Source organism: Ammospiza nelsoni, chromosome 1, assembly GCF_027579445.1.
Source record: "Ammospiza nelsoni isolate bAmmNel1 chromosome 1, bAmmNel1.pri, whole genome shotgun sequence".
Classification (NCBI taxonomy): domain Eukaryota; kingdom Metazoa; phylum Chordata; class Aves; order Passeriformes; family Passerellidae; genus Ammospiza; species Ammospiza nelsoni.
The window spans coordinates 139,445,770-139,471,351 of NC_080633.1; the positions used below are offsets into that span (position 1 = coordinate 139,445,770).

General features: G+C 35.0%; 1 protein-coding gene across 3 annotated transcripts in view; it reads left to right on the forward strand.

Annotated features, from left to right (window-relative positions):
• CSMD3 (CUB and Sushi multiple domains 3) overlaps positions 1 to 25,582 on the forward strand; it is a 581,587-nt gene that overhangs the window by 104,375 nt on the left and 451,630 nt on the right. For all 3 annotated transcript variants that reach the window (XM_059467476.1, XM_059467484.1, XM_059467493.1), the window contains exon 3: positions 1,966 to 2,078. In XM_059467476.1, coding sequence (XP_059323459.1) covers positions 1,966 to 2,078 — 113 coding nt within the window. The remainder of the gene's footprint in view (positions 1 to 1,965; positions 2,079 to 25,582) is intronic.

Below are 25,582 nucleotides of genomic sequence, written 5' to 3' on the forward strand. Positions count from 1 at the left end.
ATGCACCCTCTAAGGACATGCTATATATAATTATGTGAATATATATGTCGTTAGGGACCTTTCCTTCTTTTGTTCATGTTTTTCATTTTCATGGTTATATGATGGGAGTATTATTATCATTTGGCTTTCATATCTGTCATGACTGTAATATGGCAATAATTGGCTACTGTATTGAGGAGGTTTTGTTTTGTTTTGTTTTGTTTTAATTTTGTTTTTTTTTTCCAAAGATTGTTTAAGAAAAAAACATCAATATAATACCTATAAATTTGCAGTATCTGTTAAGGATACCAAGTACATAGAGATCAAAGAAAAATCTAAAACTTTTTATAATCCCCACACAAATAAGCTTCAGAGTGGATTACTGCTACACTATATTGAACTCACCTAAAGGTATCTTAAAGCTAAAAATAGGCAAAACATTAAATAAATGCTAATATTGCAATTGCACAATTTTTTAGCAAATTATTTCCTGACCTTTTGGATTCTGGGCTTCTCATCACTCTACATCCTTCCTTCGATGAGATTAGAAATGCTGATAATGGCAGGACATAACTTATCAGCTAATTTGTGATTTCAGAAGACTGAGACTGAATTTCAGAGTAAGCAGCAGTAAATGTATTGAAACATCAGTAAACGCCATTGGTGTTTGTTCCTACATCAAGCAAAATAAAAAATACGTCATCTCTTCCAGCAAAATTATCAGAGTTTGCAAATTTCTTAAAGCATGCTAAAGACCAGCCTACCTAGCTGCACATATATAGCTGTATTAAAAAAAAAAAAAAAAACAAAACAAAAAACTAAACCAAACAGAAAAAAACCCTAGCAAACAAAAAATCACCATTAATTTGTTATAGCAATGAAAAAGGAAAGCGTAAATCTTGAGCCACCCAGATTAACTCTGCCTTTTAACCCGCATTGAACAGTAGGTTGGACTACGTGGCCTCTACAGGTCCCTTTTGACCAGTATTTTTCTGTTGTTCTTAATTCAAAGTAAAATGTAAAATAAGGGCTTATCTCAAACACATGGAAATAATTTTAATCACAGTCATTAATAAAATATATCAGCCCATCTACTACAAAATTCACCACACATGGCTGAGTGGGTTCCAAACGTATGTGTTGATTTCACTGGTCTAGGTGTTCACAGCTAAATTTTTCAACTTGTTCTTTACACATTTTTGACAGTTAAATGCTATGGGCTATATTGGTCTGATATGAACCCAGATAAGGTTATTCTCCTAAAACTGAGGAAGATAAGAGTTGTCATATGTACATCAAATAAATATGTAGAAGTGAGTATCAGCAGAGCTGAGTACACAAAAAAAAAATTCTTTCATTTGTGTCTCAAACACAGTGGTTTTAATGCAACAAAACAAAACCAAAATTAAAAGTGAGAAAATCACAAACCTTAATGACCCTGTAATTCCTTTAAAGAGAGATTTTTGTAGGGATTTATTATTTCACAATAGCGCTGCTCTTCGAGCTGAAATTAAAAATGTCTTCTCTGATGCCAAAGTGCACTGTTTAAATACTAAATTCCCTCATTAAAGTGAATCATGGTCCCTTTCTTTCATCATATTACTGTGGAAAAATTCAGCTACTACAAATTTTAGTAGAAACCTGTATAGGATATTTAATGCAATACATTTTTGAACATAAACCTTAAATTGTCTTATGTATTGTGATTTCTTTGGTTGTTCTATTTTTCCAGCTACCGATAATCTGAACTGGTTTTAAATCCAGTTTCTGCATCTTACTATCATCTATTCTAAGTATAGTGTCCACCAAATATAGTCAAATTTTCTAATAATTTCTCATTTGCTATATAAAATAATTTTTGCAAGTAATGCAAACCACATCCTTTTAAGACAGTTGTCCTTTCCATGATTGAGAACAGCCATCTGTCACACACACTTTTATTTTCCAAACAATTAACCATGAATTGTGCTTTTTTTTTTTCCTTAGGTTAACAGGATTTCATCTTCCTCCACCTGTGACAAGTACCAAATCTGTATTTTCACTGCGCTTGACAAGTGACTTTGCAGTTAGTGCTCATGGGTTTAAAGTTTACTATGAAGGTAAGACATTCTTAACAAAATAATCTGGTTTTTTCTTCCTCTGATCTTTATACATGAAAAAAACCCTAAACTTTCCACAGAAATATACAGAAATACACATAGATAACCTTATCCAAGTTACTATATTTGCTTTTCATGTAATCATTCACAGATGCATAGTCATGTCTCAAACCAAATATTTTAAACTCTATAATCTATAGTACCATCCAGACACAAATATTTTTTATCTGTAATAGTGACAAGTTCTTTTAATTCTGAGAAACTTAATTGTTATTGAACAATTGTTATTCTGGTTCTTTTGACACATGCATATTCAAATTAATGTCAAGACATTGCTAGTTAGTCTTGAATATCACTGGATAGTGGCATCTGCAAATTTTATGGATGGAAGCCTTCTCATATGTTTGCACAGGAGAACTGCTGACTCAGTTCTCTGAATTGACATAAATATATTTCTCTACTGCTGTTTACACAATTGTCTGCAGTTTTCACACAGACACTGAAGTTAATGAGCTGGAACATGTATTCCTGAAGTCCAGAAGTTCACAGTATTTCATATATATGTCCCAGGAAGGATCTTGTTTATGATCAATTCACTATGGTAGTATTTTAAGAGTTGGTTTATATCATGCATTTATTTTTTAAACCCTTTTCTTGGTACCAGGGACTATGAACTCTAACAAGTTTTTATAGGATATAAGCAGAAGCTGTTGTTTTTTTTTTTTTTTTTGTTTGTTTTTTTTTTTTTTTTTTTTGTTTTTTTTTATTTTTGAATTCCCCACCCTTTCTTTAAGGACACTTGGTGTTAACATACTTGATTTTTCTATTTCCATGAAGTGTCTCTGTCAGCAAAGCTGGAGCTCTAGTAAACTGCCTGGAGAAGTTCTGAGGCCATTGCTGTACCCTACGTGGTCCCATCTGGAACAGACACTAATCCCTGAGAAAGTAACTAGCTGAGTAACACTTTGATAGCCAGGAAACTTTCCAAAAATTGGTAATTCAGTGAAGAGCTGCTGTAGAAATACAGCCCAGAATCACTCTGTAGGAAAATGTCTTCAGCCATTGAAATAATTTACCTTTAGGCATGATGCATTAGAATTCTACTTCATATAGAAATTCTCTCCTATATACGAAGATATAAAATGAAAAACATAAAATAATTTTTGGGTCCTTCTTGTTCCTTGATTTATTACAGAAAATAGATGAAATTATTATACACTATCTTTTGTGGGTTGCATATAAAAGAGACATTCAGGCTATATGTAAATGGTTCTGTCTAGATTGCAGCTACTCTGCAGTCTGTTATTTTTCAAGCATTTGGTAACTGCTCAGAAGCAGATAATTAAAACTTTTATTAAAATGCACTATGAAATTCCTATGGATTTTTAATTATGCAAAATACATGCTTCTCATGCATGAATTGAATTCATTATATATGATATCATCTGTCCCTATAAACAACTTACTGAAAGATTTTGCACTGCTAAAGCTAACATATAGCATACCATGCATCTCAGTTATGATAGAGAATAATTAAGATTAAAATGGAAGATCAGTCAAAGGCTTCAGCTTGCACATATGACTGACCCCTCACATAGCTCCTTTCTAGGTGAAAATAACATGCTGATTAATAGAACTCAAGCTCCTGGGTCAATATAAAATCTGGGGAAATCTTACCTTCAACCACAGAAATCAGCATTTTAGAACAAAGCATAAACTTGTTACTTGAACTTGATACTAATTTCTTTTTGAAACTGATGTTTTATTTTGTGAAATTAGGAATTTTAAAAAAAGTTAGGCTGGATACTAGAGTTTTAGTTCAACGGAATCTCCCTTTCCACAGCCAGATCTACAGTTTTAAGACCTGAATCGAGCTGACTTCATTCAGTCAGAGAATTTTTCTTTCGCTATGCTTTTTTCTGACTTCATGTGAAGCTATCCTCTTTATATCCAGATAGCAAAGAAGTGAAAACTCATTCATGTAATGCCTCTTTCCTTGATGTGAGAGAATAGATGTATTTAAATGATAATCACATCAGGGAAATTTCCATTTCTGTTCTTGTACTCTTTGTGAACATGTATAACCCTGCAATCAACATTTTAAGATCTGGTTCTGCCTAGTATCCAGTTTTCAAAAATTTTGATTGCCCAGTAGCTCCTTTTTAGCTTCTTGATGAAACATCTACATACTTAGTACCCTTAAATATCAGGCCTCATAATTTAAACCTTCATTATGGATATGTAATTTGAAATTTAAGACAGACGTGATTAACAACCTGTCATTGCAATAAAACAAAATTATAGAGGTGGTTTGAGAGGATAGGATGAGAAGTAAAGAGACATATATCTGAAGGGATTAGATCCAGTTGTAATTTGAAAAAGAAGGAACATACCTTTCATAATCAGAGATAATTTAAAACACTTTCTTTTGAGATGGTTTGAAATAGATTTCATAGGTTTATGGTTATATGGAATCCATTACTGTTCACTATTTAGAAAAAGTAAAATAAAATAAACAAAGGCTCCAAATATCTATTTTAGTGACTTCTCATCCTCTTGACAAATTTGCAGTTGAGCTGAAAGTTGACAAGAAACTCCAGAGTACCTGCTAGAATCTGTGGGAAATATAAATCTAGGGTGGACTTTCTTGATCATGGCATATAGGAACATATTCATTTTCTAATCTCTTGAGAATAAAAATGTTTATGAAAAGATATAAAATTGTATCATTAATAGAAAGACTATTCTGATACACCATATGTAATCCACTGCAATTGCATTCAGTCAAACCAAGTGCACTGCAGACCACAAAATATCAGCCCTGGCCTGCTAAACATCAATATCATAAGCCTCAGTCTGCAATCTTCACCCCTCCATTCTTCTCTCCTTCTTTCTCTTCTTCTTATCCCCTTTTTCTTTCCTCTATATCAAGTAGCATATTTGAGTTATCTTTGGTACCATTACACACAAACTTCTTCATGTTCAACTTCTTTATTATTCAGAAAAGACCATATTTGATAAACATACCTCTCTACATAGCACAATACCCCTGAAGAAAATTTACTGCATGAGGGAAAACTGGAACAGATTACTCCAAAGTAATAGACTTCACTTACAGTGACAACAGAAAATGGTGAGGTGCACAAAAAACTAAGGAGGGATTTTAAAAATACCCTGGAGCTAATTTTATCACTGTCTAGTAACACAGCATTGCTGGTTGGAGTGAGAAATGGGGAAGTTCTAAGCCTGCTGAATCTGTGCCTTTTTGTTTGTTTGTTTGTTTTTGTTTGGGTTTTTTTTTGTTTTTTTTTTTGGAGAGGTTTATGAAGAGGTTTTTAGTAGCTTTCAGGCTCTCTACAACATGTATTAATATATGGAGAAAGAATGCTATCCTTAATTTCCTATTTGATAATTTAGCTAAGTACAGTGTAGATGTGCCTATTTTATTTTATAGATGTGCTTTTATTTTATTTCTTGTGGGATAATTTGATTTTGGAACAGAAGAGGCCGAAGGACTTTTCCATTTCCTGTTGTCCTAAGATACATAAGCAGCTTTATTCACGGAGAGTAAGGGAGGGGAAATACAGCTGCTAAGAAAGAAAGCAGCAGAGCAGCTTGGCCACACAGCAAAGGGGATTCAGTGGACCTAGTCCTGCTTTGAACAGTGCTTCCTTCTGTTCTCACTGTGGTATTTTACAGCTTTTAAACAGGTAGCTGACATTGCTAAAATCATTGAATTCATTAAGAAATGGACTGCTAGCATTTATGGCAATCTTTATTCAAGTTAAATATGATAGACATTCTTGTGTTATCCTATTGGCCATCGCAAAGAATAGAAAAATTTAATATATAGATTACCCTTACAGTGGAAACTCTGAACACCCAGCAGGTGAATTGCAAATATTTATAGTAGTGGTATGAAATATAACTTTACCTGGTTTGTACTGCTGCACATAATTTTAAATCTATATAATAAAACTGAATTATTAGACATGGTATAAGTAATGAAATGGTCTTAATATTTATACTGGAGTGCTGCTATGGAGTTCAGAAATTCTGCTGAAATATTTTTAAGAGGGATCTGAGTGCAATGTTAAACATTTCAAGCATGATCACAGCTTTATCAATAATGGGAGGTGGGGAAGCAAAGAAAGAAACAGATGGTGTTTATTAACAGAAGAGGATTTTCATCTAGTGACTTCTGTGGACTTATATGCATTTCTTTCAGAAATATTAAGAAAAACTGGTAGCTGATGTACAGCATTATTAAAGCATGTAGATAAGAAATACTAGTAGGACTTAAATATGTCAGGATGTGGGCACTAAAAATAATTTTGGCAACTGGTATAAAGCTGGAGAATAAATAGGATAAACAATTTTTAGCTCTACTGCATATCAGAATTCAGAAATGTGGCTACACATAATCTAAATCTGGGATTCAGGTAAGGTTCATGAAGTCCTACACGTATAAAGCTAATAATATCACTGCTAGCTTAATATAACATTTAAAGGATTACTAATGAATTATTGTTTGATTTTGGAGTGCTCTCTATAAGAAATCCACTGAAAAATTGTTTGCCAGTTTGGAGTGTTAAAAGACACCAAATTTAAGCTGTGAGTTTGTCACCAAGCTGGTACCTGATGGATACTACAGGCTCTTTGTTGTTCTGTTCACATTTTGCTATAACTGCTGTAAGTGTGACTGCTCTCTGTCATTACATTGTTTCAAGAGACCCTTAATAAAAAATGAATTAAATTGAATTGAGGAGAGGAGAGGAGAGGAGAGGAGATGCCATATGAAATCATTACCAGGTTGCCCTGGTGTTTCTACTGATTTTACCTATATGCTGTACTGGTACCATCATTCTTGTATAAATCCAGAGGAAGTAGGGAGAAAAATAGCTCTGTGGACTTAATCTGGTTAATTTTTATAGCGTTTCCCACTATTTTCTTGATACTACAACCACTGATTTGGCTAAAGAATAACTTCTGGAAAAAAAGTTAGCTCTCAAAGACATCAAGCTTTAACTTTCTTTGATCCCACTGATCACTCTGCCTCACTTAGAAGTAAGACTTTTTAATTCTGATTTTTGAACTTCCAGCTACTGGCTTTTGTTCTGCTTTTATCTGCTAAATTATAGAGCCCTTATTATTAGAATCTGTGAGTTCTTATGGAAGTTCTTAAGTACTGCAATTAAATCACAGGCTTCAGAGTATTCTTTCTCTTTAATATGGGCTTTTGAAGCATTAACATTAATTTTCCAAATAATGAATTATTTTCTGTCATTCTTCTGTATTTTCATCATTTTGTTACACCTCTGTGAAAAAGGGCTCTGATCAATGCACTTGTCTGGCTGGGGCCTGCCACCAGATCACCATAACCTGTCCTATCTTCTTATTAAATCTTTTTTTAACTTTCAGAGCAATCTCTCTCTGTGGTGCATTTGTGAGGGTTAAAAGGGCTGAGTGCCAGCTACAGGAGAGGGCTGGGTTTGTAGGAAACCCTGGCCTGGCACCAGCTACTGGAGAGCCTGGGGTCTCTGTGCCAGCTACTGGAGAGGGTGGGGATCTCAGCTGCCCCTCACTGGGGTGGGGATGGAGTGTGTCCCAAAAAACAGCCATAGCTATCAGGAGGAACCGGCACGAGCAAAGCAAGGGAGGGGCTCCGTGCCAGTGCTTGGAGGAAGCTGTGTGACAGGTGCTGAGGCACTGTGGTGACAGCTGTCCTCAGCTCTCCACACTGGGTGTGCATGGGGCACTCACCTGCACACTTCCATCTGGACTAAGCAGCAGGAAGGAGATCTGGATCTAGGGTGAGGGATCAGCATGGGGAATCCATGCTGGGCAAGTGTGCCAGTACTCCATGTTGGCTAGTGAGCATCAAGCTGGACCAGCCAGTGATGAGGGGACTCCTGGGGCCAGTAAGGGAGCCTGGAATCTGGGTGGGGTTTCCAGGCAGGCAGAGGGTTCATGCTGGTACCTGTGGGACCCGTGAATGTACATGTGCCCATGCAATCAGGTAATTCTGTGTGTGCCTGCATGGATGGCCTCCTGTGTCTGCCAAGCAAAGAGAGGATTTTGCCACTGGTGCTCATGCTCAGGGGGTGCTGGCAAAGCAGAGTTTTGCCTGTGGCAGTCTGTAGCCCAATCTGTCGGTATCTTGTGTCTGTGTGTTTCTCTGGGGTACTTATTCAGCAGTAAAACTGGTTAAATCCACAAATGGGAAAGCAGCAAAAAAATCCATTGGCTTGAGTTACATCCCCAGGACACAAGCTGTCCCAGGTGCGGGCTCCTGTGGCCAGGCAAGGAAATGACCAGATTTCAGAGCTGCTGGAAGCAGTGGCCAGGGGCTGCTGAAAGCAGTGGCCACTGATTACATCCCTTCAGGTGCCTAAATGTAATTTGGGTTCACGAAGCATCGTTCACCCTTGGTAAGACTGCGCTAACTACTCCCAAATAGAGTCATTCTTTAGGTGATGGAAAAGGGAATACAAAAATATGTTCTTAAGGCTACTTCCAGGAATTGAGGGAAGGATTGTTTGTTTATAGCGTCTGTAGTGATATCTCTTGCTTTCATTAGGACAAGTGTATCACTAATCTGTCTAATCATGAAGGACTACTGCTGATTGCTATAATTTTCCATGGATTATAGACAGCAGCTTTTCAGGTACAGCAGGGTGGGAGAGCTCTTCTGGTATCCTTGGGTGAATCTGTGAATTGAATATATCCAACTTTTCAACGCAAACCCAGAACGAATTCCCACTCTCCTTCCCAACTGGACTGATACCATAACAGGTTACTCCTTATGAAGAACAATGCACACAAGGCATGGAGTTCCTTGGCTTTTTTCATATTGAACATTATTTTCTTTTCCACCTGGTGAATCTGCAATTTTTCCATCCTTTTTTCCCACTAGGATACTTGTGGAGGCCCTTTGTATAATCCATGAAGCTCCTCCCTAGTGTTAGTGCCCCCTTGGACTTTGATCTTCTTGATTTTGTTCCTAAGTTCCATTCCTAACACCTTTCTTTCTGTCCACCCTATTTTCCTTTTTTTTTTTTTTGTCTGTACTTCTTTGCATTATAGTTCATTAAGAAGCTCCCTTGTTAGCCTCATGAGTCATTTGCCAAAGTTCACTTCCCCTTAAAATAGTTGGGTTGTCATTTAAAAAAATCATCCATCTCTCTGACTACACTTCCTCCCCATAATTGCTTCCCAGGAGATTCTGCCTAACAATTCCCCAAGTAAATCCAAATATGATATCTTAAAGTCTAGTGTCCCAATTTTAGTACTTACTTCTCAGCCTTCCTTCTGAGGCTCAGTTTTCTTTTACTCTGTAGTTAGGTCCCTGTCCCCTAAAAGAGTGAAAACAGTGTTTTTAAAGGCCCTCCTTCTGAGTTAAAAATGCCTATGTACAATTATATTCTTATTTGTGCTGATCAGGCAGTTTCATTTCATCCCAGCAGTCCTACTTTGTCTTCAGCTGAGCTACTATGATTATGAAGACCTGTGAAGACAACTGTGCAACTAGGCATTGTTCTGCTGGATGCACTTGCAGCCACAGCTTTTCTCCTAATCAGAAGGATTGAAAGGGATACCAGCCCCTAAAGGGATCACAGGCATCCATTCTCCTGCTCAGAATCCCATATCAACCTTAGATCAGCTTAAGGTTTCCCTTGGCCATCTTATTACCACTCAGATGAGTGAATAGCATGAAGCAGCAGTTGTGAGGCTGAAAAAAGAGCAATTTCTCAGTAAAATTGTAAAAAAAAATATTCCTGAGCTCCAGGCAAGGAGTACACAGTCCAAGATTAGAGGTCTGTCTTGCAGGCAGGGGACTGTACCGTGTAGGAGGGAGTATCTGACCACTAGAACCTCTCAAAAGCTCTTTATAGATGGCTGTGTCACTTTATTATCAGTACTCAAAAAGTACAGTTAAAGATTGTTTCTGCTGCCAAATATTTGTCATCCTATTTTTGGGAGAATGTGTCATAAATTCATCTAAATAGACTTGTCACTCTCTTCCCTGTTCTTTTGTTTGAAAAATAACATATCATTTTAAGGGAAAAAGCTCATGCACACGTGCTTGATTATAGATCTAGTGTTTTATTCTACCATAATTAGCAGTTAGCCTCTAGTGGTTTTTGAGTGCTAAATTTTCTTTGATAAATCTTAAAAAAAAATGTTGATTGATTAGATTAGCCACAGAACATGCATAATATTGTTCCAGACAAAATGAATGGAAATATATTTATTTGTTTTATTTTTTGCAAAAAATGTCATTCTTTGAAAGTTAAAAACCAATGAATAACATATAATTACTTCTGCCTTGAGAAAAACTTAATCATTGGGAAAAAAAAGATGTCTCTCCCTTAGTCTGGTAAAAATCCACTTACTATTTCAATGTTCTGTTTAATTTATTTCTTTCAGAATAATGTTGTTAAATAAGCCATATTTGTCAACTTATGGTACTGCAATTTATCATTTTGATGCATGCCTCATATTGAAGCTTAACTAAGACAGAGATTAATTTGAAATCTTAATTATATGTCAGCCTTACTTTAGCAGGTTTTTTCTTATATTTTCAATGTCATTTTTCATTAAAAGAATAATTGAATATATAATGAAAGTCTTGAAAGAAATTTCCCAAGAGATTCTAAGGTTTTCTTGGTGAACTTATATTCTTCATCTACTGGACTGTTAAGTACAGTACCCTGACAATAGCAGATCTTAAGGCAATCTTATTTAAGATTCACATTTTGATCCCATGTCTAGACAAGCAGTGATAACTATAATCCAATGTAGCTGAAACAGTATTCTGCAGGAACCAGTATGTGGTGCTCATTAAAGTACTTAATTAAATGCAGCTCCATGTTTATAAGCAGGTGCTTCCTTCATGTTTTAAGTTACAGCTCAATGAAATCTTTAAATAGTAATTCACAATAGCAGACTTTGAAATATCCATGCAATTCATAAAAATGAAACTGCTGCTAAATACCACTTGCAAATCTAGAATTACATGGCTTAATCCTTCAATCTGCATTTGGTTTTTGATAGCATTTTGGCTTTGATTTGTGATAGCTTTGACAGAACTTCTGTAGCAATAATATCAAAATACAGAAATCTGCAAGAACAGGTTCAGTATGCCAGCATGCAATCTTAAAAACTCTTCAAAACATAGGAGCTCTGCAGATGGAGAAATTTATTTATGGAGAGAACATAATACAGAATAATACAGAACTGTAACCTAAAAGACTCATTTTGCCATCTTAGCAGATTTTCAAATTTGCAAGTTTTTCACATGAGTTAAATTTGTATTTCATATTTGGACACTTAAATCTATAAAAGATAGTCATACTGTTGAGCACAAATTATGTGACATGGAAATAGGTGAAATTTAAGTATCCAGTTTTGTCAGTCACTAACATTATCCTGAACAATTCCAGTAAAATCATTTAGTGGTGATTATGACAACAGTTTTATTTTAACATGAAGAGAAAAGCAATTGCTTACTCAGCATTGGAATTCTCTGCCTATTAAAATGAAACGAAATTTGTTAGAAGTGTATTTTGAAAGATATTTACTTTTTTGAGCAGCTCTTAGCAGAGAATTTCTCAATAGCCTATGAGGCCATCCAAGGAAAACAGTGCAAATGTAGAGAGCTTTGAGATGGATAATAATACTGTGAACTAGATGGTCACTCAACTGCCTTACAATTTGGAAAAAAAAGTTTCAATTATTGAAAGTAATTTATAATTAAAATGCATTTTTATATATATGAAATAATTAAACACAAGCAAATAGTAAAATTCTTTCTGGTAGAGTCTTTCTCCTTTGAACCCCTGAACACCATGAAGAAAATGTCATTTCTTTGCCAGGTGACAATAGGCCACTAACGTTTCCTGGACCACCAGTGGTATGTTACAGCTAAAAATTATTTAGCTAAAATAAATACTATAGATGTATTTGGAAAGAACACAAAGCATTCACAAAATTTTAAAACTTCTTTTTGAAATTTAAAAGCTAGCCTATTTTTCTGAAACAGATATTTATTCTAGACAAAGTAATAATAAATTCTTGATTTTGGATAAATTCATGAATTCATGGTTGATTCTTGATAGATATTTATTTAAAATCCTAGAAGATTACATACTAAAAGAAACCATTAGTTCATTACATGTAGAATGTAACATAACAAAAGGATTTTCTGAAAATAGTACCAATGAAATAATTAAAAGAAAACCTATCAAAGTATCAGCTCAAGTTTTGGTGCAGAATTCTTATGCCTTCTTTTCTTTTGTTTTTAATTTTACATTCTACATTTTACCTACTATAAAATAGCATGTGAAGTGTGTATTGAGAAAATGAAGAAACCTGACATCAGAAAATAATCCTAGTGCTTTCATATGAAATTAAATTAAAAGACTTGGAGACATCCTTATACATTTATTGCATGATTAAAGAAGAAATAAAAATATTAGGATCACAAAAGATTTTTTTAAATGGAATTTAGCATTAATGTTGTTCTACCTTACTCTTCTGTCAGTGTGCTTCTAAGCATTCAATTCCCAGTCTCTCTAAAAGATATAATCAACACTGATGCACTTAGTGCCAGTTGTAGAGCTGATTTTGTGATGAAATATGCATCCTATGGGAAATGATTTGAAATCACAGGGTAAGAAAATGCTCCTAAACGATGGCTTCTCAACATGAAGTCCAGGTCTGAACTGATGATGTAGAAATAAAAGTCTGTGCTAAATGCTTATTCTTCTCAGCACCCTGTCACTCCAGATTACTAGTTAATAGTAAGTAGACAGATGACAAGAATAAGATGTTTATAGGCAAATATTGTTGTTAAATAAAAATGTGCTGTGTCATCTTTAATTACAGTGTAGCATTGCTCAGTTCTGTACTTGTCACAGGAGCTCATACTGCAAGAAAAGGAATGTGTTATTCTGGGCATGAGGCATCTTAATTTGGAAAACTTTCTTCCACCCACAATTCTGCTTCTGTCACACCTAAAATACATTCCAGCTTCACATATTATTGAGAAGCCATGAAATACAGATCCTTCATCTAGTTCCAATCCACAGGCATGGTCAGGGACACCTTCCACTAGACTGCATTTGTCACAGCTCCATCCAGCCTGACCTTAAACACTTCTGGGGATGTGGCATTCACAGCTTCTCTGGTCAGCCTGTTCCAGTGACTCACAGCTAAGAATTTTTCACAGAATCACAGACTACTCTGGGTTGGAAAGGACTCACAAGGACTATTGAGTCCAACTCTTAAGTGAATGGCCCATACCAGGATCAAGCCTGTGACCTTGGCATTATTAGTGCCATGCTCTTTTTCATAAAATCTAATCTAAACCCACAGTTTGAGACACTTTTTCTTTATCATTTAAATATATTTATTTATTTACTATTCATAGGATACCTCTTAAGTGCAGCATAAAATAACATTTAATAAAACCAGGGAAAATAGATCAAAACCAAGGAGTCAATTGGAAAAGAAATCAAAAGAAGAAATTCTTCAAAGATTAAAATGAAAAACGAGACAGAACCTAAGCATTGACAAAACAGATTTAGTTATAATGTAAAGTGAAAGGAAGACTCTTATAACATGCATTCCTCACATTATTGTTGGTGGGCAGCACATTTCAGTTTTGACCAGCAGACCAAGACAAATAAGCACAGTACTAGAGGAGTTTTCAGGGAGTTACTTGGTGAGATCAAATCAGAACTAGAGAGAAGGAAAAGGAATTGAAAAAGCAGTGAAGAGAAAATTGTTTTAATTTGATTATTTAATGTCACTATTGCTTTTGAGGTCCCACAGACTCCATCTGATTCCTATTGTCATGTACCTTTCTCCCTCTCTGCTCAGCACTCACTGGGCTATATAGGGAGCAATCTCAGGGAAACAATATGGATGAAAACAAATTTTGTTGCAGCTGTATTATTTCTTTATCCTTTCTCTAGTCCAGCCTGCTGCATGGCTCAAAACCACCAGCAGGAACCCAAGCAACCAAAGTCATAAATGAGATACAAATAACTGATGCTGTGAGAAAACACGTCTCCATTGGAAACAGCACATTTACTTTAATTTAAAACATTTATCAAATTGCATCTTGATGCATCATGTCTAATGCAGAGTGACAATAGGAGGTTGTAACAGTCTTAGAGCTGTAAATTGACCCTCTAATTATCTGCATTTCAATGCTTAAAACCTGCTGACAGATTCACTCACACAAAACTGATGTTTGGTGCTTAGGAGAAAATGCATCACAGAATTTTGGATTCTCAAGATTGTTTGGAGTTGAAAAGGTTCCAAGAAGCAAGTTTGTCATGTTTGGTTTTGGGTCTTTCATGACAGAGTTATGCAGCAGGTCTGTTATATTCACTTGAATCCAGTTTAATCACTATGCCGAGTTGAAATGACAGATTAAAAATGAAAAAAAGTAAAGTCCCAAAGATTAAATTTGTATTACAGATTGAAAATAGTTACAAAAGAGAAACTTAAAAAATTTAAATCATAACACTTATTTTCTTTCTGAACTGTTTCAATTTCCCTTGAGATTGAGATCTCATTTTTCCAAAGTCTCATCTGGAACCTCTTTGGTTTTAAGTTTGGCTTTTCCATGTGAGATATTTCAGAATATGCTTTCACTATTCACATCTATGGCATGGAGTTCTTATGTCTTCTTCTGTCTCTATATTTTAGAACTTAAGTTTATTTATTTGATAGATAGAATGTTCTGAACTGCCCATGAAAATCATGACATGCATCAGTCTTCACTGCCAGTACTACTTATAACTAAAATGCAAAAGAGGGAAAAAGGATACTGCCCTGATTTTTGCCATTAATTTCCTTTCTTAGGAATGTTTTTAAAACTTTCATTTTAATGGCATTTTTTCTATAGCTCTCTCCTTTAATCCCAGCACACTGTCTTGCAGGTGGCATTTTTAAAGATTGCTACATCAGTTTATAACTCCTATCACTTTTGAGGCTTTAGGTGGTCAGGATTCACTACACAGGTCTTCCAACACACATTTCAGTGCTTATATCAATATCCTGTATCGTCATTGCAGACATCCTGTATCTTAGAGGGTAGAGGTAAACAATTCCAGAGTACTATGCTATTTTTTTTCCTTACTACTGGGTGTAAAGTAAGCATAAATGAATAGGACTTGTAGGTGTATAGGTAAGTCATACCTGGCCACACTGCAACAAACAGTTTTTTCTCTTCATTGCCATGATCACACATATTTGAGTATAAATGTTTTTCACTCCATTCCCCAGAAATCTTAATCAGTTTTACACTATTTTCACATAGGAGCGTGTGACATGGTGAAAACCATAAGTTCTTGTGGCATTATTGCTGCTCCTGCCTTTGTGTCCCAGATGAGCATTGCAGTGGCTCCCAGGGCAGCTGGGATTTTCAACACGTGGGAGGGCTGAAAGGCCACAGCAGTATTTCAGTTAAATTCATCCTGTCCTCATCCGAGCACTAAAAACTCCTCCATATTGCTACCCTCAACCAACCTGTCTGATCATTTCACCTGTTGTTTGCAGGTGGATTTTTCCTATGATTTTTGCCTGTATGCAACAAAGGCAAGAGTAGCTTTCAGTCTTTTTCTGAATTTGCTGCTTCTTTGAAAGACTGAAGCTAGGAAACTTATTCAAAGAATTTACTTGGATTTGCTCTATATTTAATGTTATGGTCTACAGATCTGGCCTAAATATGTGCATCTCCATTCCTGATCAAAATTATAAATTCATTACAGTTCATCTGATCTGTTGACTCTTTTTTATTTCTTTGAGAATAACTAAATTAATTTCATTTCATTTACCATAGAAATTGCACAGAATTCTAAGGATAGTTATCAACTGATGCTATTTTAGGAACAAGATGAAGGAACTAATTAGTTGTAAGAGACAGGGCATCTATTGAAAGTCACCTGTTTTTTATTCTGCTGCAATGATTCATTCTGTTTGGTATACAAAACAAACATACCTATTCTTATATATCCACATGTTAAAGCAGCAGATTGTTATAAGCAATACCATTATGGTTTGGAAACAAATGAAAAGCTTTATTTCAAGGCTTGCACTACAGACCTTTGTCTTTCCAGCAACTATTGTGAGATAAATCTAGCGTTGATTTTCATATTACAGAGAAGGTCAGCTTCAGGTTAAAAAAACTCGTGATTCCAGTCAGACTCCTTTGAATATTTTTCTTTCTTTAGACCCTCATAGATATGCTCTCCTCTTTTTTAAAAGAAAATTAATATATCAGGAACACCTGTTCATGTCATTCATTTGGGCCTAAAATCATCTTTTCTGTTACTGGGCTGTTTTGGGAAAATGCTAATAGAAAATTCTTTTCTTGTAACAGGATAAACATAAGCTTCAAATATTCAGTACATGATTTAACAGTGCACCCAGGAAACCATGGAAGTTAATAGCATAGTGGGCTGCCTCAATGCAAGTGACCAGGGAAAGCAAATTTTTCCCCGGCTTTTAAATCTGGAATATGGCATTCATTGTTGGACCCTCAGTGCAAGAAAGATGCTGATACATTGCAGCAAGTTCAGGGAAGGGTCACCATGGAGCACTCACCCCTCAAGGAGAGTGAAGGGAGATGTGCTTCTTCAGCCTAGAGAAGAGTTCCTGGGGACAAGGAGGTGTCACAGCATTCTTCAAATACTTGTATGGAGCTTAGAGAGAGGGGTCTTAATCGAAGTGAATGGAAAGACAGACATACTTACCAAAATTGTCTGCAGTGGTTGTGGAATCTCCCCTTTCAGATCTATTCTTCTAGTTGCTTCTGCTTTGAACAGGAGGTTGGACTAAAGCTCTCCTGAAGTTTCTCTGACCTGAATTATTTTATGAGTCTATACTAAGCAACCCATAGGAAGTAACCAAGAGTAATAATTTTAACTTCGTTGTTTAATATGAACATCAAATGTGCATTCTTGAAGGATTTATTTCCCTGCAAATACAGACAGATTTTGAAGTTAGCTTGACTTTGATCCAATTAGTCCAATTAAATGTAATTTTATTGCCAGAAAAAAACAAAGGCTGGACAAAGAACCTGAAACTGAGGGTCACTGGGTCAGTTTCACAAAGAATGTGCTCTCTTCAGTGGGACACCGTCCCACAGCTGGGACATGGGTAGCAGAGCCAGGGGCTGGTAACAGGGTGAGGGCCAGGCTGGAGATAAAGCACCAACACAGAGCTGAAAGTCCTTACAGAGCTCAGCCCACTGCATCACAGGGCCAAGGCATCTGTGCAGCAAATATCTGAAGGTTGGCTGGAGGGCACTGATGGATCCAGACTGGGATGAAGTGAGACTCCTGAGCCCATGGAAATGCACATCCCACTGGAGGCTGATCAAGTTCCATTGCTGCCTTCACTGCCTTGGCATTTAATCTGCCCTAGGTTATTGAAGATATTTTTACTTTGTGTATGCATATTTTCCTTTTTTTTTTTTTTTGAACTGTGATAGCTGCAAGTATGCAAATCCTACAGTTTTACTACATATCTTGAAATCTATAAATAAGCAGACATGCTCTGTTAATCTTTACTACATTATTCATTCTTTATATTTCCGAATTGACAAGTCAGAAATACCATCATGTCAAATTCCACAGGAAAATAATTTTAACATTTGTAACCAGGTGACTATTACCTTCAAAATAGCTCAGAAGGCACGATGAAAGTGTTTACAACACTAGAGTTAGTTTATCTCAGAGAATGTTTTTTGGACTTCAAATCATCCTCTGAAAAGAAAATATTTTTTTCCATTGATTTTCTGGAAAGCATTATCTCTTAATTTTGAGAACACCATGAGGATCTTGATAGTAAGAAGGATCCCCAGAGGAATCTGGGCAGGCTGGATTGATGGGCTGACACCAGTTATATGAGGCTCCATACTGGGGTCCTGCCCTTGGCTTAAAACAGTCCCCTGCCCCAACAGAGGTTTGGGGCACAATGTCCAGAAAGCTACTGGGTGGAAAAGGATTCTGGGGTGTTGGTCAACAGGCAGCTGAACATGAGGCAGCAGGTGCCCAGGTGGCCCAAAAGTGCAGTGACACATCCTGGCTTGTGTCAGGAGTAGCGTGGACAGCAGGACCAGGGCGGTGAATGTCTGATACTGAGCACAAACAGAACTAATCACTGATATTGACAGTGAATTTCCTTTCTTTTAAAAATATAATTGTACCACTGTGTTATCTGGTGAAATGAACTTAACTGAATTATATTTTGGATATTTTAAAAGTTTCATCAATTTACATGTTATATTTGAAAGCCGTGCAAAACACATTTTCTAACCTTGAAAAGTTTGCAAATTGAGGATGTCACAGACCATACAATGGCAAGAGAAAAGGCTGAGAGACTATATTTCTACTATATGTTTACAAATGTAGATTAAATGTCTAAATTGCATTTCCAATACAGAATACCTTTTGAATGTTCATTACGCCTGGACCAGCATTAGAAAGTAAATTAATTAAATTCCATTAATTAAAGCTGAATAAACTCAATACAGCAAATTATTTACACTTTTTGGCTAATTTTTCTGGCCAACAACCAGTTCTGAAAAAAATTAAATGTGGTTAAGTAGTTATCACTATCAATAAGGACTTGTGCCTTTTTCTGTTTTAACACTATTATTGCTACCCTGTGGTACATTAGTATTTTAAATAGATGGCACATTCTTTTAACTTTTCTAGAAGTGTTCATCTACTTCAACAAACCATTGAGAGCTTATTAGCAGAACTTACTTCTTTGCGACTTGTTTTGTAAACTGTGGTAATTTAAAAATTAAAAATAATCCAAAAAAACAGCAATAGTAATATGTATTAACAATAGTCCTAAAATTAAAGATTTTTTAATATTAACTTTTTTCTTTTCTCTTCTTTGTTGTTTGTTTGTTTGTTTGTTTCCTTTAGTAATGGTCAACCATTCTGTCATTTACTAGGAGTTATGTCATCATTGACTTTTTTCAAGTGAAAAAATCTCTGTAACTCATAGTACTATCATTAGAAATTCCACTGTAATGTTAGACAGACCTAATTTGCAAGAGCATGGCTTCACAACCTGGATCAGAAAAGTAAAGAGGTTATCAGAAAGACTGAAATATGACAAAAGGAAACAATCAATAGCTGGCCTTATCAAAGAGCCTCAGCTAGGGAGACAATGAATTGTCATTGATCTGAGACTTCATGGAAAAACTCAGCAGTTCAAGAAAGATAATTGGATTATCATGAACCTGAAAATGTGTTGAAAAGATAAGAGGAACAGAAGATGGTTTCAGATTGTAGGAAAAAAAATCTTGAGTTGATTTGTTGAAATTTTAAAACAGAAAAGAGGAATTTAAAACTTAGATGAGTAACTCATTTTCCTAATAAGGCTCAATCTTAAAGTAACAAATGAAAAAGTCAAAATAATTTCTCATACAGAAGAACCAGATGCAGTAGATGAATAGCTTTGCAATCTGCAAAAGATAACTGTCAGCAGGTTGGGAATTTCTTGTATTGATTAGAAAACTCCTTCTTAAAGAAAATATCTAAATTTAAATTGCCACCCTGCTTGCAAATTCAGCTAAATTTGAAATGGGCACTTATTCAAGGTCTAGACTCTGTGAACCTGTTAATTAACAAATAATCTGTAGTGGTTGTCTCAGTCTAGATGGTTGCAGCTGTACCTAATTGTATGGACAATTAGGTATTTCTTTCATCAGGGAGTTCAGTCTCTTTTATTCCAGGTGATTATTTGAAGAACCTCACTTTCTTTCTCAGCAAGCTAATATAACCCGGTTAGATACTAGTTTTCATATCTTCCTTTTCAGCTTTATTGAAAATGAGGAAAGTTTTTTTCTCATTCAAAAATTTGGTATTAATAATATTTTTTGCACAATATTTTTTGTGTTTGTTCTTCTGTATTTGTTGCAAAGAACTACAATAATTTTAAGACTATGTAGTTAAATGTCTAACAGGAAAGCATTATTTTATAGGATCTGAGTAGTATTAAAACAGAAGAATTAAACTCTTCATATATTTCAAACATTTAGATAATCTTAGTAAGAAAATACTCTGTTACATGAAAATATTTTTGTAGTGCAGTAAAAAGTACAATTACATTGTAAAAAAATCTTCTTGCCCAACTTAAATATAATTCCTTAAAACAGAAAAATTTAAAAATATGGTCCTATTGGGGATTATATTAACAAAGGAAAATTAGCATGATAAATCACAGTAAGATCACAGTAAGAGAGAGATGAAGTAATAAAATGAAATATTTTCATTTATATATTAATTCTGTTGCACAGTATTATGATTGACTGATTTGATAAAGAACCATAATTTACTTATTATGGTTCTTTCCTGTATGAAGGAACCATGATCAATAGGTATTGGTATGGTATGGTGCACATCACTGATATACAAGTTTTATACTATTATATATTTATATTAATGTATTTTTCCATCATTTAAAAAGCCACGTAACACTTTAAATACCCTGGTTTCTCATAGCAAGGGCAAGGCAAGATCCAGAAGTTCTGTGTAGTGCCAGAATTTATAATGAAAAGAAAAAAGATCTGGATTAGTAGACTGTTCTTATTTCCTATGCAGCCTCGCTGTATGATTTGTGAATAGGGAGAGGCCTGGTGGTGATTTCCAGTAAAGTTCCTGGCCTATAAAGGAGCAGCAACACAATAATGAGCTTGAAGGCTTTTCTCATCCCCAGAACTCTACCAGCACCTTACTAAAGAACTCTTTGTCAGTGCAAATGTCTCCTGATATTTTTTTTATTCTTTGCATAAAGGAGCTCTATATAATTTTATTGAAAAGTAAAAGGAAAAAAATAGATAGGGCACAGTCTAATTAGCCATCATAAGATATTGCCTGCAATTTGGAAGTAACATTAAACCAAACCAACCTTAGTTCCTCTCCCTGCAGAGCAGTCCAGGGGCTCATAGACTGTTAGTGGGGACTGTGATGGGGATTGAATCAGTGCTCATCACTGTCCAGGACTTTATCCTGAGAGTGCTAAAGTGCTACAGGCAAGGTGACTGCTGCCAGTGCTTCTACCCAGTGCACTGCAACTTTCGCCCCTACTTCTGTTATGAACAAAACACTGTTGGGATGCCTTTAGCCTGCAAACTGGGGAAAAATCTCTTAAATGTTAATATATCATATGAAGTTATTTCAAGAGCATAAGCAATATTGCATTTTAATTATGCTATAAATGCAGTATTTAGATATTTTTAATCAAGAACATAGTATTCTATTCAAATAATTAATAGATCCATATTTCTATATGTTTTAGTTTAAATAAAATAATCATTTGTTCACAGAATTTCACTGGGGTGATAGAAATTGCTCTTTCATTGTCTTTGTAGGTGCTCCATTAAGCTTTCAATGTCAAAGCAGTTTTAAGTCAGCTAATGAAAATAAACTTTTTATTAAAGCACCTTTTTTTTAAATGAAATGCTTATTGCATTCTATGTTCTACTATATTCAATTCTTGCAAAATTCAATTAACCCTTCATATGTTCTCTTTAATGTATTTATTTTAATTGAATTCTCCTCTCCTGCAATTTAGTGAATAAATAGGAAAAGCAAAAGTGAACAAATAGCATTTGGCTGTACTGGGAAATGAAATGTTAGAAATGAGAAAATTAAATAATCACTAAAGCATGTGTGGAAAAATCACTATTGAGGCTAAAATTTGGTAAGATTATGGAAAAAAAAGGACTTGCTATCTATACAGTCACCTTCAACCCTAGCCCAAGTCTTTAAAAGATCAGGAGAGATCCAGGACACCACAGGATTTCATTTTAGAAACAATGATATTTTAAAAATAATCTCTACAAGGTCCATAACTGCAGCATGTCTGTCATAGAAAATCTAGAGGATTCTAGGTCATTTCTCTGCTGTGAACTGTTGAACAAAAGCTTTGAATTAAATATGCTATTCGTCAGCATTTCTACTGCCTGCAACATAAGAAGAGCAGCAAAATGTATAAAATACTTTTTAAATTGTGAAGGAGAAACCATTCAAGCCCTTTCAAGTTTCAAGTGTCAAGAGTTCCAGGCCTTCAGCTCCAGGGAAGAAACTTGTATTTTTAATTCTATAATCTGCTTGTGTGGATAGCAAATGATCTGTGATTTCTGGGAGCATTTGCTCAAGATGACAAACACCAAAAGAAGTGGTCTTGTAAAAGAGACAGGAGACTGAGCTAGGGGTAGTCTTTAAAATCTTAATTTCACCAACTTATTTTTGAACTTCCATTTTTTCTCCAGCTTGCACTTGACATATGTATAAAAATGGAAAAACAAATACTAACATGTAAAGTTAATGACAACAGTCACATCTCTTACCAGTTTGTTCTTGCCCAACTTCTATTTCTGTGAAAAGCAGGCTTTGAGCTCTGTCTGCCCTTCCTATCATTAACACTGGCAGAGTCTGCTTTACTTCGTGTGGAGCACTTGGAGCACTAAATGAGATGCATCAACTAAAGCTTCCTAATACCATGGCAAGGTAGAAATGTAAATATAGTCTGTGTACAAACCAGTCTCCTTTTCTGGATAAGGGGTTTATTTTGGATATGCATAGCTGGGAGAGTCTCTTTTTGAAATGACTAGGAATTCTTATGATAGTCAATGACAAAGATGGACACTTTGATAGGACAGTATTAGTACAACCTTAGGCAAGATGGGGAAGTGGTAATTGATAGTTCAGTAGAAAAATATGTCAGACAGAGCTGAAACATGACATGCTGCTAATATTCTGTTTGCCCCACTTCTGGTATGCAGGATGTTTTTTTATGTCTAGACACCATTAAAATTTGGACTGTGGGTTCCAGCATAGTTTCCCACAAATTCTACCTGAAGGCAAAGATAAAATCTAGCATTTCATTTGGAATAAATGACCGCAGTTAAGATCATCAAATTATACCTATTTTTTGCAGAGAAAATTATGTCAGAACATTCAGCAGTCAGTATCATGGAAAAAAAAAAACCTTTGCTTCTATAATTCAGAACTTCAGTGCTTTCACAGGATGCCAAAAGCAAGAAAATACTTCCTAATAAAAACTTACAGTTTTACAGTGCTCCAAAGGGCCACAGGACTTCTTGCCCTTGGTTTGTTTGTATAGCTCCCTATTACATTAATGTGAATTGTATGGGTGAATTAAAGGCTTGGCTGTAGCCTAATTATCCTGACATTTCCACGGTGTATAACTTTTGATGCACAGAAACCACACCAATAGAGTTATTTAAATGTATGCTAAAAATAATAAGTAGAAACAGGTATTTTGCATGTAATTTAGCTCTTTGCAGAAGAGGGGAGGAAAAACAAGGTAGATCACATTTCTTGCATCTTCCTGGATTCAGCTTCAACTTTTTGTTCTTTAAATATAACAGAAACAGAGAATATGTAAGGCAAATATTGCATTTTTTATGTTTCCACAAAAGTTTTCATTATTAGTTTTATTATTTTATTCATAATTTTGTTGGGGTTTTATTCATAGTGAATAAATAATTTTTTTAATTTTGAATATGTTAAAAATTCATTGCTTGTGCACTGAAATTAAAAGGGTTTTTCCAGCTTTATTAAAAGGCAGTTATGTCAAAGACCTGTATTTATTTTGGCCTCTGAAGTCCCTATTCATGGCATGATTCTGCATGTGTCTTGTTGTGTTTATAAATCCATTAAATATATTCTTCTTTCTAGACATCCAGCCCTGACGTCTCTGTCAAAAATTATGAAGTTCAAAATGAATTTTTATACATGGCAAATAAAGTCAGCTTCCAATAGATGTATCTGGTGAATACAGACTGTTTATCCATTTCTACAGGACAAAGTACAGCTGCTTTTAATTTATTGTAGATTAAACAGAAAATCCTATCTGCACTATCTGGTAGTTAAAAGTATTAGTAGTTATAGTATATCTTTATTAGTTAGGGCAAAATAATATGGACAAGACTTACTTTATATATTCTAATTTAAGTTAATTATGTTAAGGACTACTATTTCAGAATTGCTTTCAGGCTGGATTAGCCTTAATTATTCACAGTTGTGAACAATATTGATGTCTGGAGGTGAGATAATCGCTGTTCTTTTTCTATAAATGACAGGAAATAAAGCATGAGCCACCCAACTTGGTATAACACTAATGCCATTCATTAAGCTAATTAACTGTTCTTTAATGATGCTGTTTACAACTAATTATAAATGGAACACAGATGAACAGTTCATAAGTAACTACACTATATATATCTGAATTTATTATAATCATCTATTGTCCTGGAAAGTCTATTTTTTGCATCCTGTTGCTGTATTTTTTAAGCTTTTTTTTTTTATTTTGCTTTGACACAAAAGCAGCATTTATGCACTTCCTATCACAAAACAATTATGACTGATGCACAGTACTATTGAGCAGGAGAAGCTTTTTCACCCGTTGTGCAGTGTCTGTCTGTTGAGCAGAACTACTGTCAGCTTTATTAATCATGACTTGGAAACCAACATGAATTAAAGAGAACTCTTGCTGCATGGTCACCTTTGGCTATGCTGAAAGAATTGTATTTGCCAGCCTTTCTAAAGGGCTCTTCAGGGTTAACCCTGCTCCTCAAGTGACTAGCTTGTCATCTCTGTAGCTCAGGTCATGCTGGCACAGCCAAGGTCCAGAAGTGTAACTGAAAAAAAATAATTCACAGTGAAAGAAATAAAAATTCTGAGCAGGGATTTCACCTAGAAATTTTTTAACATTTTAACTAGGGAAGATCTATTTGGGTTACCAGAACCATAAACAATAATTATAAACGTTTTAAGTTTCTTCTGCAAATAATATGCATGTGTTAGTGTTCACTGCACTCTGGGTTTTTTCCAAACCTGATGCATTTTAATGTGTTTCTCCTCTCTCTGATACTTTGTGATACTTGAAAGAATGTGTAGTGTGGTACTTGGAGAAAAAAAAACCAACAATTTGTTTATTTTATACAAGTTGGTCTTTGGTCATGGAAAAATTTATTGTGTAACAGCCATGGGTTTCTTTTTATTTCTTGGTCTGATAAAACTGGTTCTGGAAGCATTCTGGATAGTAAAGTTCTGAATTTATATGTCAGTGGGTATAAGATTAAAATAAGTTTTAGTTTTATAGTTTTGATTGGTACATATCTTTCTTGGTAATGTCTTTTTGTAATTTTTTTTAATAGAAGATCTTGATATAAATGTTGATGTAATTTAGAAAATTAAAATTCAGCAAAGCATCTGGATGTTATATGTTGAATAAATATTTGGAAAAGTTATGTTTTAATTTAAATAAAAACAAGCACCCAAACAAACAAGCACCTAAACAAAACACAAAACAAAAAACCAACAAACCAAACAAAAACACAAAAAAAGGACCAAGTCAGAAAATGCTATATTTACTTAATCTGAGGAAGAAAATTCCCAACTCCATACTTTTTTCTATTTCAGTTGTCTGTAAAG